The sequence below is a fragment of the Ranitomeya variabilis genome, chromosome 2, assembly GCF_051348905.1.
Source record: "Ranitomeya variabilis isolate aRanVar5 chromosome 2, aRanVar5.hap1, whole genome shotgun sequence".
Lineage (NCBI taxonomy): Eukaryota > Metazoa > Chordata > Amphibia > Anura > Dendrobatidae > Ranitomeya > Ranitomeya variabilis.
In genome coordinates, this window is record NC_135233.1 from 52,737,604 (window position 1) to 52,751,765 (window position 14,162).

Here is a 14,162-nt window from a genome sequence, read left to right on the forward strand (position 1 = left end):
GGAGTGGCACTGGGGTAGTGCTGGGATGGTGCAGGGGTGGTGCTGGAGATGTACTGGAGTAGTGCTGGGGTGGTGGTGGGCTGGTGTTGTGGTGGTACTGGGGTGGTGGTGCTGGGATTGTGCTGGGGTGGTGCTGGGGTGGTGCTGGGGTGGTGCTGGGATGGTGCTGGGATCGTGCTGGGGTGGTGCTGGGGTGGTGCTCGGGCGGTGCTGGGATGGTGCTGGGATGGTGCTGGGATCGTGCAGGGGTGGTGCTGGGGTGGCAGGTAAACAACAGGTGAGAATTATTTACTTTATTATTTCTTTTACCATTCCTTGTTAGAAATTAAATTAAAGGTGTATTCTCAAGATTGTAAGCTGTCCCCTACCTATAGGCTAGAGGTAATATACTGATCATTGGGATATGAATGGAGCGGGGATGAACAATGTTTGACCTCCACTCTATTCCAGATCAGTTTCCCTCCTCCTCATATTGAGAATCAAACCTCTGCTGCTTCATCATGGTCAATAAAAGATGGATCAGATATTACGTAGAAGATTTTTTACCTTTTTCCTCCTCTGGCCAGCAGCTGTGATTTTATCCGGTGTAACCCCCAGGTCGGCCAATACTTTAGCTATACCTCGAGAATCCACTCCACAGTTTGGTGCTACATTAGATTCACAGCGTCTATGTACGTTCATTTTACAAACTGGGAAAATAATGAAAAAGAACAAAGATTAGAAAATCCAGAAACCTCAAAACATGGAAACTCAAACACAAGGACTCCTGTATACAATACTATGTGATGGATAAGCGATAACTTGCTGATTGGTGTAGGCTGGACTGCTGGGACTCCAACCGATCCCAAGAACGGGGCTCTGAAACGTCCTTTCTGAATGGACCGGTGGCCGTGCATGCGCACCTCCACTCCGATGTTCCGATTCATTTTCTATATGAATGCCGCTAGGAGTCTGATCTGTCGGACCCCAACACGGATCAGACCAATCAGAAGATGGTTATAATAACTTCTAAAGATGGGAATGACGCTTTATGGTTTTGTTCGTTACGACTGTTATTTTGCAGCGCTGGAGTCCTGGATCCAAATCCCACCAAGGACAACATCTGCAAGGAGTTTGTATGTTCTCCCCGTGTTTGCGTGGGTTTCCTCCGGGTTCTCCGGTTTCCTCCCACATTCCAAAGACATACTGATAGGGAATGTAGATTGTGAGCCCCAGTGGGGTCAGAAAATTGTGGCATTTCTTTAATATATTTGTATTATGTTAAAATATTAAGAACGTAAGGGAAAGAAAGAATGAAAAACAAAAATAAAGATAGAGAAAAGAAGAAAAAAAAAAGAGAGAAAGAAAGAGGAATATTATGAAAGAAAAAGTAAAAATAGAGAGAAAGAAAAGGATGGAAAAGAAAGAGAAAGAACGAGACCAAGAAAGAAAAATAAAAAAAGAAAGAATGAATCAAAGAGAGAAAGAAAAATAAAGTGACAGAGAATTTCTACAGTGCCAGTTAAAGGGATATTCTAGTTATAACACGTGATCATTTAAAGTTTATTGCTGTACATGTAGGAGATAAAACAAACAAAAACTTAAGAGAAACAACACGCTTTAATGTTTTTTTTGTTAATATTTTAGGAAATTTTTAGGAAAACCGCAAATTAACCCACAGATATGGGGTTAATAACGTTATTATGCCTGCACGTAGCCTGATGCTGCGGGGAGAAAATGAACTGTATTCCTCCCAGCAGCGCTCTGTGGGTTCAGTCACCACTCTGAGTAAGTTTTGAGCAGATTTTCCACCAACTCTTCATAGTAATCTGGTCTTGAGTTACCACTAATGTGAATGCTACTCATCAGCCTTCTCCTTGTCCTGCAACAAACGGAGAAACTCCTCATCTTGAAGAACCTTACGAATCTGAGGTACGTAAAGACTCCTTCCTTTATCTTCATCACTCATCCTTGGAAGTTTATCAATGAGATACTTCGATGCTTTCACATTTGGAGCCATTTTCTTTACAAAGTTGTTCATTAGGCCCAACTATATATGCAACGGTGGTAACCAAATCTTACGTGGGTCAATAAGAGCTGGAGGCCGGCCATCTTTACTCCCTGGCTGAAGAGAATGTCGGAGAGGTCAGTCTCTTATTGTGGTGATACTCTCTGGCAGACCCCAAGTGAGGAGGCCAGCCCCTTTTAAGTCACCACTGAGTTAAGTTCTACTGTTTCTCTCTGAACCAATTTGATTGCAGAACAATGTAATAATAGGAATTAGATTCATGGTTATAAAAAAAAAAAAAAAAAGAAGGAAGAAGAAACACGGAAGATTTGACCGTTAAGAATACAAACGGTCACATCCTTTTTCCCCTTCATTCTGAGACGTCCGAAATCTAACGTTTGTGGTCAGAGAAGAGAAACTACGTGAAGTCTACGGAAATCCGACAGCATCAACTCTACGACTACATCGCCCTCTAGTGGGGATTCATTGCACCCAGTCATTCTTCACTGACAGGCAGCAGATTTGTTGCAGGGATGTCCCATGTGTCTGAATCCAGCCCAAACAACCTTATTTATATCAGTTCATCTCATCTGCAGTCACGGAAAGTTTGACAACAAATTTGCCACTTGGGGAAGCAACCTGATACCTTGCTCCGCACCGGCACTAAAAGTTGTCAATCATAAACTATTTTCCGGAGGAGAATAACAAATAGCAGCGATTTTTTGGACTCTCTCGAATGTGATCATCCATATTTTTAGTAGACATATTGAAATTTCTTTTCGCGGTGATTTACTGCAAGATATTAAAAACCCCCGTCTGAGTCTCTATAGCAACAAATATATAAATAGCGTTTGTTTCATATATTTTGATTACTGCATTTACTCCCTTTACAAGTGCGGGGGTTATTTTATGACACCGACATGGATCTGCAAAGAGTAACTGTTGTTTTAATTTTTATTTCATAAATCAATAATATATATGATGATAAGCAACTTTGTAATATATCTTGTCAGAGAAATCTGCTTCTTTCTCCTCCTGGATTGATCATTTACTCTTAAATCAATGGGTAAAATCTGTATTGAGTGAAGAAAGACTTTCCCATTAGTGAGATAGGAGATGGCAGTTGGTGCTTATAAGGTTCTATGGAGGGAGAAGCTGGAGGCAGAGACAGATATTCTGCTGCAGGTTCTCCGGAAACAACAGATACAGAACTCCATAGAACTTAATAAGCACCAACTGTCATCTCCTATCTTAGTAATTGGGAATATCTGTATTCACTGAAGACACATTTTATTTGTGAATTTAGAGTATTGAGAATGAAAGATCAATCCAGGAGAAGGGATGAGCAGACCCAAACTTAAAAGTTCGGCGTACACTGACTTTCCCCAGACGTCCGCTGCAATGTTCGGAGTTCCGGAGGAAGTCCGTTGGGTGAGAGAGAGAATTTTCTGGTACAAAAGTTTGGATCCCCATTGTTTTCAATGAGGTTTGGGTTCTGGTTCAAGTTCAGGTACAGTTCTTGTATCTGAACTTTGGAATAAAGTTCGGGTCGGGCTACTGAACCGGAACTTCCACAGGTCCATTCATCCCTATCCGGGAGGAAAAAGCAGATTTCTCTAGTAAGATACTGTATATTATGAAGTTAGTCATGTTCACATGTACTAGTCTTTTCTCTGTAATAATATGGGGGTCTGGTCTAGGGTCTGAACTATTATGGGGTGTAACACAGGGTCAGATGTAGGATACTGGTGTGAAGTCTGTTTTAGGAGTCCAGGATTCGATAAACTTAGGGGCTCTGGGTAACATTCTGAATTAATTTAGGAGTCTGGTCTGGATCGGAATTAATTTTAGGGCTCTGATTAAATTTAGGAAGTGAATTATTTTCGAGTCTGATCTAAGGTCCAATTCATTAACCAGTGTGGTCTGAGGTCTGGGTAATTTTGGAGTCTTGATCGGGGTCTGAATAACTTGGAGGTCTGGTCTGTAATCTGTTTTAATTAATAAAATTGGTTATGGGACAGAATAAGGAGTGTTATCTACTATTGTAGGGGTCAACACTGGTATCTGAGCGATTTTTAGATCTGATCTGGCATCTAAATTATTTTAAGGGTCTTGTATATGCAGCGCCCCAGAGTCCTGGTTGTTGCAGTAATGTCGTTCCTCCACCAGGGGGAGTGATATTACGTTTGAAGGCAATAAAGGAGATCTCATTACCAGGTAACACCAACACACAACACACTTCACACTCCAGGCCGCCAGGGAGAGCTATGCTCCTATCTATTAGGGCACTTCTCACAATTAGGTAAATCTGGTGGGCTGGATCGGACGTTGGGCAGAAGCTGGATGGAGGGAATAGGAGTCAGATCCAGACTGCGGTCTGAGGAGGACGAGGGTCCACGGAGCTGCGCCTGCCCCACGTGCGGCAGCATCCTAAGAAAGAGGCATTAGAAGAGAAGTGTATTGCAGAGGGTGATAAACGAAGTCATAGCAAAAGGGGAAGAAACCAGAAGGAGTTCTGCCCTGCAAATGGCTGCCTCCTTTCTGAGGCGCATGAATCCGGTAGCCAGAACACCGAGGGAGTAAGGATCTCTACGCTTTACTTCAGAGACTGGCAGGACAGTTAATTCCACGTTAGCTGCCCGACCTTATACCCAGGAGGCACGGTGGCAACTTGTGGGGGCTGGGGCGTGCTAGAGTCCCTGTAAAAAGCCTCAGTTCATCAGTCATACGGGTTTGTCTTATCCTATCCATAAGGGGGACAGAGAGAAAGAGACATAACATCTATAATAGTTGTGAGGACCTTACCGAGAAGCTCAGCAGGGAGGTACTACAACACACAGGCGCTAGAGGAAGGCTACTGATTTCCACCTGGATAAGGGGACTCTGGATTTGCCTTCAGACCGGCCGGACTCTGCCTGCCCTGTGGTCTGTACCCTGGAGTGTGGGATGCTGAAGCCTTCAGTAAAGGTAAAGAGACTGCAACCTTGTGTCCTCGATCTTCACTGCACCTTACATCATCCACCATCAAGACTCTGGGAAGCCCTGAGGATACACTTCACCTGGGGGAAGGTATACCATCTAGCTGCCATCACATCATTCCCAGCGGACCCCTAAGCAGCGTCGGTCACCCTGACGGAATACCACAGGTGGCGTCACGAACATTATCCCTTTAAAGACCTTTCCCCCATTTATAACGGACGTCCCTAGGGCCACGGACCGGGTCAGCCACCGTGACATCCCCACTGAGAACCGAAGGGCCCGGCTCCGAGTACCCCGCTGCCCTACTGGGGGCGATCCATATATAAGCTGATTAACACATTTGTTGGAGGTTCCGAGAGGCAATCAAGAACTCCAGGGGGGCGCCGTAACAGCAATACCTACTGAGGAGGAGTCATTTTTTTAATGATTCCTAGTAAAAGCCAATTGATTCTAACAGAAGATCATAGGACAGTATCCTAAAAACATGTTGGTCTCTTTCTTCTAATTTACAAACCTTATATACAGTAGTAATAGAAAACATTTCTCACCTTTGCATTGTAAACCTTGCCTCATAAGACCCCATAGTAATGAACCACAGTGATCACAGAATGTGGGTACTTTGTAGTTGTGGATACTAAACTTGTGAGGCATATTGACACTAAAACGTTGCGAGCCAACCTGTGAAAAAAATTGAAAAAACATTATTTTTTACAAACATTAAAGGGAATCCATCAGCAGGTTTTGCTATGTAATCTGAGAGCCTAAAGATGCATGGGGCAGAAATCCTGATTCCTCCGATGTGTCATTTGTGGTTTTAATAAAATCAGTGTTTTACCAGCAGGAGATTATCACTAGAGGACTAGGTGTTTCATGCCTCCTGGTTCAACCACACCCCCACCACGGATTAGCACCAATCAATAGTGTGGGCGGGGTTATACAGCTCTGCATTCTGAGATCTGCAGCAGAGAAAACTGTGATTCTATCACAACGTCTGCACCCAGTAAACTAAGTGACACATCTCTGAAATCGTGATCTCTGTCCCTACACCATGCTGCTGTCAGATTACATAACAAAAACTCCCTTTAAATCATGAAAACATATCCTTGGAAGCAACGATCTGAGACACTACAGAACAATCTGTGCAGCTATTTGATAAGACAAGGATGATGCCAACTGTCTGTGAATGGTTATCATCTATGATTCATTTTTGGATTTCCAGTGTGCTTTTACATAGATTTTACTTGGAATTTTAAAAAAATCTAAATATGCGAGGAAAGGAATTTTCCGTAATAGAATCATGGAAGGTATTTAATGATGTAGGCCCCTTTCTTAATAAATATTCTGCTTCCCCAAAAAAAAATAATCTGAGCCGTCACAAAAGTGATTTTAGTCTATGGTTATAAGCACCATGAATAACTAACAAAGTAGCACTCTGGAATACTATGAAAAAACGAAGATACTTAGCGATAAATTGGCCAATTCTTGTGTGCCCAAGAGCCGGATCCTATCTCCCCATATAAATCAGACCAAGTGAGGAATCACGTTAGGCAGGTTCCCAGCAATGAGGATCGCCTTGCCATGGCTGCTGGGCATACATGAATTGGCCAATTTATGCACTAAGTATCTTCATCTCAGTGTACAGACAGGCCGCCATATAAATTGGACGGAGATCGGAATACGATGATCATTCTGGCCGGCGGCTCTCCCAAACAGAGCATGACAGCTTCATAGGAATACATACAGCTGCCACATTCGGGAAGAGGGAGTCTGAGAATTGTGTTCCGATCTCGGTCTGATTTATACTGCCGTCTGACTGCATCCCCAGGAACAGGACCACCACTGTACCGGACGGGGCTAAAAATTATTATTTACCTTTTAAGGTGGGGAGTGGGCACAATGGTCCATTTGCATAGACCTACAGAGCGCAATATACGACCGTCGATCAGCTGATCAGCGTTCGTTTAACAACATGTTGTCACCGGCCGAAGATGCTTCAGATGCTCACTGTGACAGATTATTCTGTGCGAATGGGCTGCCATTCTTCTTGACAGCACAGATCCTGTTTACACAAGACAATGTGCTTTCACGAACAATGATCTTTTGTGCAGTGCAAAAGATCATTTCACCCGACGAACAAGCTTTTTGCACATTCATCTGGTGATCGTCAGCCTGTCAAGACTGCAGAAAGACTGTGAAAGGGCTCAAAGGTACGATAATCGTGCAGTGTGAAAAGACTTGAAGTTTTGTGAAAGGGGGTTGGATAGGGAAATCCCAAGACTTTCCATCCTGGGTGGTTTGATTAATCATGGTATCTTGCCCTCTTTTATGCACTTTACTCTTATAGTCAATGTAAAATTAAATTTTAAATTATTATTTTTTTCCACGCACACAAAAGATAATACAGAACAAAGATCAACCAAAAGATATAGGAGACGCCATTCCAGAGATCTTCTCCGACAAAGTGGTAACATTCCGAATGTAAATATTTACCTCGTCTGGAGTTTCCTGTTTCTTTAGACCGGCACACTTCGTTATTATAAGCTCGTGGCATCTCTTGTGAACGACGCAAGTGCAAACTGTATACAGGGAATAAAACGGTTATAATCTCAGGGGTCAAGAGTATAGTCACAAAAAACAATTTTCAACACAAAGCATTTGTGCTGTTGCTACTGTTTACACAAGATCATGTTACCCGCTCCATCAAAAGAAGGTGTTCAATGAAACCCAATGTCTTGGAATGGGCTCTGTTGGATTTCGTTATAGTTTCCAGCGTTTGATAAGAAGAATAACTCCGATTGCAGCTCTATTATGTAGGAAAACCCATCTACTATTTAATTGTCTAAGGGTCACTTCCGTCTGTCCTTCTGTCTGTCTGTCACGGATATTCATTGGTCGCGGCCTCTGTCTGTCATGGAATCCAAGTCGCTGATTGGTCTCGCCAGCTGCCTGTCATGGCTGCCGCGACCAATCAGCGATAGCCGCAGTCCGATTAGTCCCTCCCTACTCCCCTGCAGTCAGTGCCCGGCGCCCGCTCCATACTCCCCGCAGTCACCGCTCACACAGGGTTAATGCCAGCGGTAACGGACCGCGTTATGCCGCGGGTAACTCACTCCGTTACCGCCGCTATTAACCCTGTGTCACCAAGTTTTTACTATTGATGCTGCCTATGCATTCAGCACCCCTTGATCACGACATTGGGATGTGGAGGCAATGGACACCCGAACGGATACCACACTAGGAATAAGCCACTTAAATGCAATTAGAGCAAGATCCTGCTGTTAGCTGCTGTAGCTGGCTGTGTAACACAGCCGCCATCTGCCCTGTATGGAGAAGGATCAGCTCTTTAGCCCACTCCATACACAATCAGCCACTACATGATGGATATATACACATCACGGAGCAGGAAAGGGTTAAATGATAGAATACTAATGGTTTGGGGTTTATTAGGGAAGGCTATTTGGTGTCCTTGTCACCCACGGTCCCTGTCACCCAATACCCAAGTGGTAGAATATTAATGGTTTGGAGTTTTATTAGGGAAGGCTATTTGGTGTCCTTGTCACCCACAGTCCCTGTCACCCAATACCTAAACGGTAGAATACTAGTGGTTTGGAGTTTTATTAGGGAAGGTTATTTGGTGTCCTTGTCACCCACAGTCCCTGTCACCCAATACCCAAACGGTAGAATACTAGTGGTCTGGAGTTTTATTAGGGAAGGATATTTGGTGTCCTTGTCGCCCACGGTCCCTATCACCCAATACCCAAGTGGTAGAATATTAATGGTTTGGAGTTTTATTAGGGAAGGCTATTTGGTGTCCTTGTCACCCACAGTCCCTGTCACCCAATACCTAAACGGTAGAATACTAGTGGTTTGGAGTTTTATTAGGGAAGGTTATTTGGTGTCCTTGTCACCCACAGTCCCTGTCACCCAATACCCAAACGGTAGAATACTAGTGGTCTGGAGTTTTATTAGGGAAGGATATTTGGTGTCCTTGTCGCCCACGGTCCCTATCACCCAATACCCAAGTGGTAGAATATTAATGGTTTGGAGTTTTATTAGGGAAGGCTATTTGGTGTCCTTGTCACCCACAGTCCCTGTCACCCAATACCTAAACGGTAGAATACTAGTGGTTTGGAGTTTTATTAGGGAAGGTTATTTGGTGTCCTTGTCACCCACAGTCCCTGTCACCCAATACCCAAACGGTAGAATACTAATGGTTTGGGGTTTTATTAGGGAAGGATATTTGGTGTCCTTGTCGCCCACGGTCCCTATCACCCAATACCCAAGTGGTAGAATATTAATGGTTTGGAGTTTTATTAGGGAAGGCTATTTGGTGTCCTTGTCACCCACGGTCCCTATCACCCAATACCCATACGGTAGAATACTAATGGTTTGGAGTTTTATTAGGGAAGGCTATTTGGTGTCCCTGACACCCAATGATAGTTCCTTTGAACAGACAATGTAAAAACGTAAATTGGTATTGGGAGATCAAGTTGACACCAGTTTTAACATTTAGAAATTGGGTTTCTATCTACATAATCAGACCATAAGAAAACATTATTTTTTTAATTGAAGTTATTTATGAGAACAAATAAAGAAAATGTCTTCATTTTATAGATGAATGTTATCAGTCTGTATATCTCACTCACAGAGAGGGAGTATTTTTCCAATTTTTTTCTAATGGCTGAGTGAGCTGCCAATAGACATGACCAATTAGACAACTCTTTCTTTGTTCCTTTGGGCAGCGCTTACATTTTATTTTATTTATATATTATTATTTTATTTTATTTATAGATTTGTTTATTTTTACATGATTGTTGTATTGGATGGAGAGAAACCCCACATAGCCTTTGCAACGTTAAAAATGTATCATCTTCATACCTAAACACTGAATGTCAGGTTCAAAATGCATTACATATTCTTTTTCTTTTTTTTTATTGTTCCCTTTGAAATACGGGAAACTTTCTATCTTTATTTGAAAAATATTATTTATAAAAATTAGTGATGAGCGAACGTGCTTGGATAAGGTGTTAGGCAATCCCTGCATGTTTTGTGGCTGTCGAACATATTATTCGAGCACGCTGAAGTGGACTTGGTTAGCACCCGAGCATGCTCAGATAACACCTTATCCCAGCACGTTTGCTCATCACTAATAAAAATGATAGAATTCTAGATGCGTGCAGTCATCCCTAAGGGCAGGTTACTGAGATATACCATAATTCATAGGACCTGTATACCTGTTTTTAATGAGCTCCCCCTAGTGTTGCCTGTAGGTAGTAGGAATTAATTTAATTATGGTAATGAGATGAAAAGCTGGGGATTTGGAGCCTTGAAGCTGAACCACATATTATTAAATTAATAAGCACAGAGTTTTGGATCTTAACCTATTGCTTGGATTACTTTGTATAAATTGCAACATATAATAATGTAAGGGAAGTTTTGACTGTCCATATACAGACCAGCTGAGTATGGAGAGCAAAAGGTAATCCTGTATGGGAGAAAGCTTTGTAAATTTGCCCTCTCGCAGAACAAAAGGAACAATTTTGCAAGCACCACCTTGGAGAGGCAGCTACCCTCCAGGTCAATGTAATAAGCCTTGCAACATGACCAGTGATAAATGCCAAACCAGAATCTACAAACAGCTTGTTTTGGGATGTTTGCCCCTCATCAGTGTAACATGAAGTTTGCCTGGGGCAACATGGGTTAAAGTGCTGGTTTTCCTTAAAGAGAACCTTTCACTTGCTAAAAAGAAATGAGTTAAATACCTTCCAACAATTCATGAGTTGCCTTGATTCTGCCACTGTTTTCGGTTTTGTGCTGCGTCACTCCATTACAGAGATATTCACATTTGCTTTTTCGGTAGCACACCATGTGAAATCTCTACTCTACTTTCTCTATCTCTACCAACTGGATGTTTCCTCTCTGGGGAGGTACACAGCCTCTGAGACTGATAGACTGCTAAATCAGATGCCAAGCTGTGATTGGCAGCATCCGGGAGGGATGGGTGAGGCAAACACCCCAAAAGAAGACTGAAAAAAAATGCCCAGTAAAGCAGAGATTTCACATAGTGTGCTCCAGAAGAAACAAATATGAATATCTCTGCAATGGAGTGACGCAGCACAACCAGAAAAAGAGTGTCTGGATCAGGGAGATCTTTTACAAAGTATTTAACTAAAAAAAATTTAAGCAAGTGACAGGTTCTCTTTAAAAACACCAGCTGTGTAAGGAGTCTTACATGGAATAATCTATGGGTGTACCCTGCCTCAAATGCAACTCACTCAGACGCTGCTCTACACTGAAGAGGGGCAAAGACCCAAAACAGGAGGTTTGTAGATTTATCCCTGGTCATGATGCAAGGCTCGGTAAAGGGTCTGACAAGGGTTAACAGGCTAGCTACCTCTCCTAGGTTGTACTTGTGATATAGTTTAGGTCTGTGAGAGAGTTCAGTTGCAGAGCATATAATAAATAAATTATTCCTAATATTTTGTTCAACTAAAGAAACATTCCGATTGGTCTTGAGGAGTCTCTACTATTGCAAGGTGTCTTACTGGCAATGCACCCTGGGAAAAGTATGTAAAACAGCTCTCCTCAAAGAGGAAGAAATATGCATCTCTAGTGACACCTACAGGAAGTCAAAAGCAATTATGTCTATATTATACAATGTGAAGCCGAGGAGAACAGATCAAATGTCAAAAAATCAGATGAGATGTCAGCATAATAGTATCACATCGGCCATTCATCCAGTATAATGGGAATATAATTAGAAGGATTCAGTAAAGTTCTATTAGCCTTGACCAGAAATCGCAGACATCATGTGCAGCAATGGTGAGTATACCTTCTGCCAGAGGCTTTAATTGTAAGCTCAGCATGGCAGCTCTTCATACTGCACAGATAAAACACACACATGAAAAGTGAAGGCCACAGGCAGGGCAGGACGGGTGGAGATAAGACACCCAATAAGGAGCATGAGAACGGAAAAACTGGCAGAAGCAAACATTTTCCACCCTGTTCTCATCTCAAACTAAAACAAGTTTACAGATCTGAGACGAGATTTCCCAGAGAGAAACTCCCTATTCTTACATATAATGCAGATCAGACAGATAGAAAGATATGAGATGATTACAGATAGACAGATATATGATAGATAGATAGATAGATAGATAGATAGATAGATAGATATTAGATAGATAGATATTAGATAGATAGATAGATAGATAGATAGATAGATAGATAGATAGATAAATAATAGATAGATAGATAGATATGAGGTAGAGAGATAATAGAAAGATAGATAGATAGATAGATAGATAGATAGATAGATAGATAGATAGATAGATAGATAGATAGATACATAGAATCAATATTCTTACCTTGACATTGGTAACCCTGTTTCCCTATTACACCCCTGCAAATAGAAAAAAATATATATTAGCATATGTCAGATGATCACACCAGTGACATGTTTACCTTTAATAGTTCAAAATAGTTAAAGGGAACCTGTGACCAGTTTTGGCCGATATGAGATACGGCCATCATTCCATAATGCTGTATATAAACCCCGAACCCGACCTGCAAGAGAAGAAAAATAACTTTTATTATACTCACCTGCGGGGCGGTCCGGTCCGAGGGGTGTCACTCTTCTTGGTCCGGCGCCTCCCATCTTCTTACAATCACCGCCTTCCTTTCTGGTTCTCAGTCTCAGTCTCCCCGGCATCGCGCTCCTGCGCAGACGTACTTATCTGTCCTGTTGAGGGCAGAGCAAAGTACTGCAGTGTGCAGGTACTGGGCCTCTCTGACCTTTCCCGGCGCCTGCGCACTGCAGTACTTTGCTCTGCCCTCAACAGGACAGATATGTACGTCTGCGCAGGTGCTTGATGCCGGGGAGACTGCGTGGATCATGCAGGAACGCGTCATCCACACGAACCAAGAAGGAAGACGGCATCGCAAGAAGATGGGAGGCGCTGGACCAAGAAGAGCGACATCCCTCGAACCGGACCGCCCCGCAGGAGAGTATAATAAAACGTATTTTTCAGTTCTTCCAAGTTGGGTTGGGAGCAGATATACAGCATTATAGAATGCTGTATATCAGCCCTGAAAGGTGGTGGCCGCATCTCATATCGGCCAAACCTGGTGACAGGTTCCCTTTAAAGAAGACCTTTCACCAAATGTTTCATGTTGAACTGGATACAGGACGTAATAGTGGCTGCACAGCAGAATAAGATGTTGATTTTATTTTAATTTATCCTCTTTGTTGCAGAGATATTAGCATACAAAGTATTTGATAGCTAATGAGTTAATTTTTGTTAAGTCTCAGTGGGCGTTATCAGAGAGATTTCACTGGGGGCGTGTACGTCTTTTCCGAATCACAAGGAAGCAGCAACACTCAAGGGAAAGGAGAACACCCCCCACCATAGCTTAGAGTAGATTGCTCAGTGTGTGAGTTGTATGACAGGCAGCATGATTTCACTGCAGTAATTACAAGCTGCTGTAAGTAAGTACACCTTAGTGTCATTACTGACACCTTTGAGTTTTCATCTCTTTGCAGTCCATGTTGGGGGAGGGGCTGTGCAGCTGAGCTTAGCTGTGTCACATTACAAACCCTTCTATCAGTGGTCCTCCACTCATAGTCACCTCTGTTGTACTGCCCCTCCCCCCACATTGCCTGTCTGGAGATGAGCTCTCAAAGATGACAGAAATCACACTTATGTCTTGGCCTAACATGGACTGCAAAAAGATGAAAGCTCAAAGGTGTCAGTCAGTAGTCACTCTTGTCTGCTGTGTTCACAGCAACTTGTAATCGCTCTGCAGTGAGATCAGGCTGTCTATCATTATATGTCTCACATATAATGATCTGTCCTGTACTATTATCTAGGCGTGGTTTTCCTTCCCCTGAGTGTTGCTGCCTGCGTATGATTGGTCAACATCATACAGGGAGAAGAAGCACACACCCCCAGTGAAAACTATCTGCTTATATCGGTAAATCACGTATGTCCAAAAAAAAAAAGGATACTAGACACTTCAAATACAATTTAGAAAAGTAACTGTCACTGATGGTAATGCCACCATAGGTCACAGAAGTGATTTCAACTAATTGGTAAAAACGTAATCTTTATTGAAATAACATATAAATATAAAACCATAAAAAAACAGGGTGGGGAAAGAACCTCCAAAAAGGGAAAGGTACACAATAAGGACTACG

The 14,162-nt window shown here is 42.6% G+C and overlaps 1 protein-coding gene across 3 annotated transcripts in view; it reads right to left on the reverse strand.

Annotated features, from left to right (window-relative positions):
* The window catches only part of PRKCE (protein kinase C epsilon), a 442,590-nt gene that overhangs the window by 183,550 nt on the left and 244,878 nt on the right, over window positions 1-14,162 (reverse strand). For all 3 annotated transcript variants that reach the window (XM_077282410.1, XM_077282411.1, XM_077282412.1), the window contains 4 exons: window positions 12,334-12,368; window positions 7,457-7,542; window positions 5,515-5,644; window positions 547-689 (listed from right to left, as the gene is read on the reverse strand). In XM_077282410.1, coding sequence (XP_077138525.1) covers window positions 547-689; window positions 5,515-5,644; window positions 7,457-7,542; window positions 12,334-12,368 — 394 coding nt within the window. The remainder of the gene's footprint in view (window positions 1-546; window positions 690-5,514; window positions 5,645-7,456; window positions 7,543-12,333; window positions 12,369-14,162) is intronic.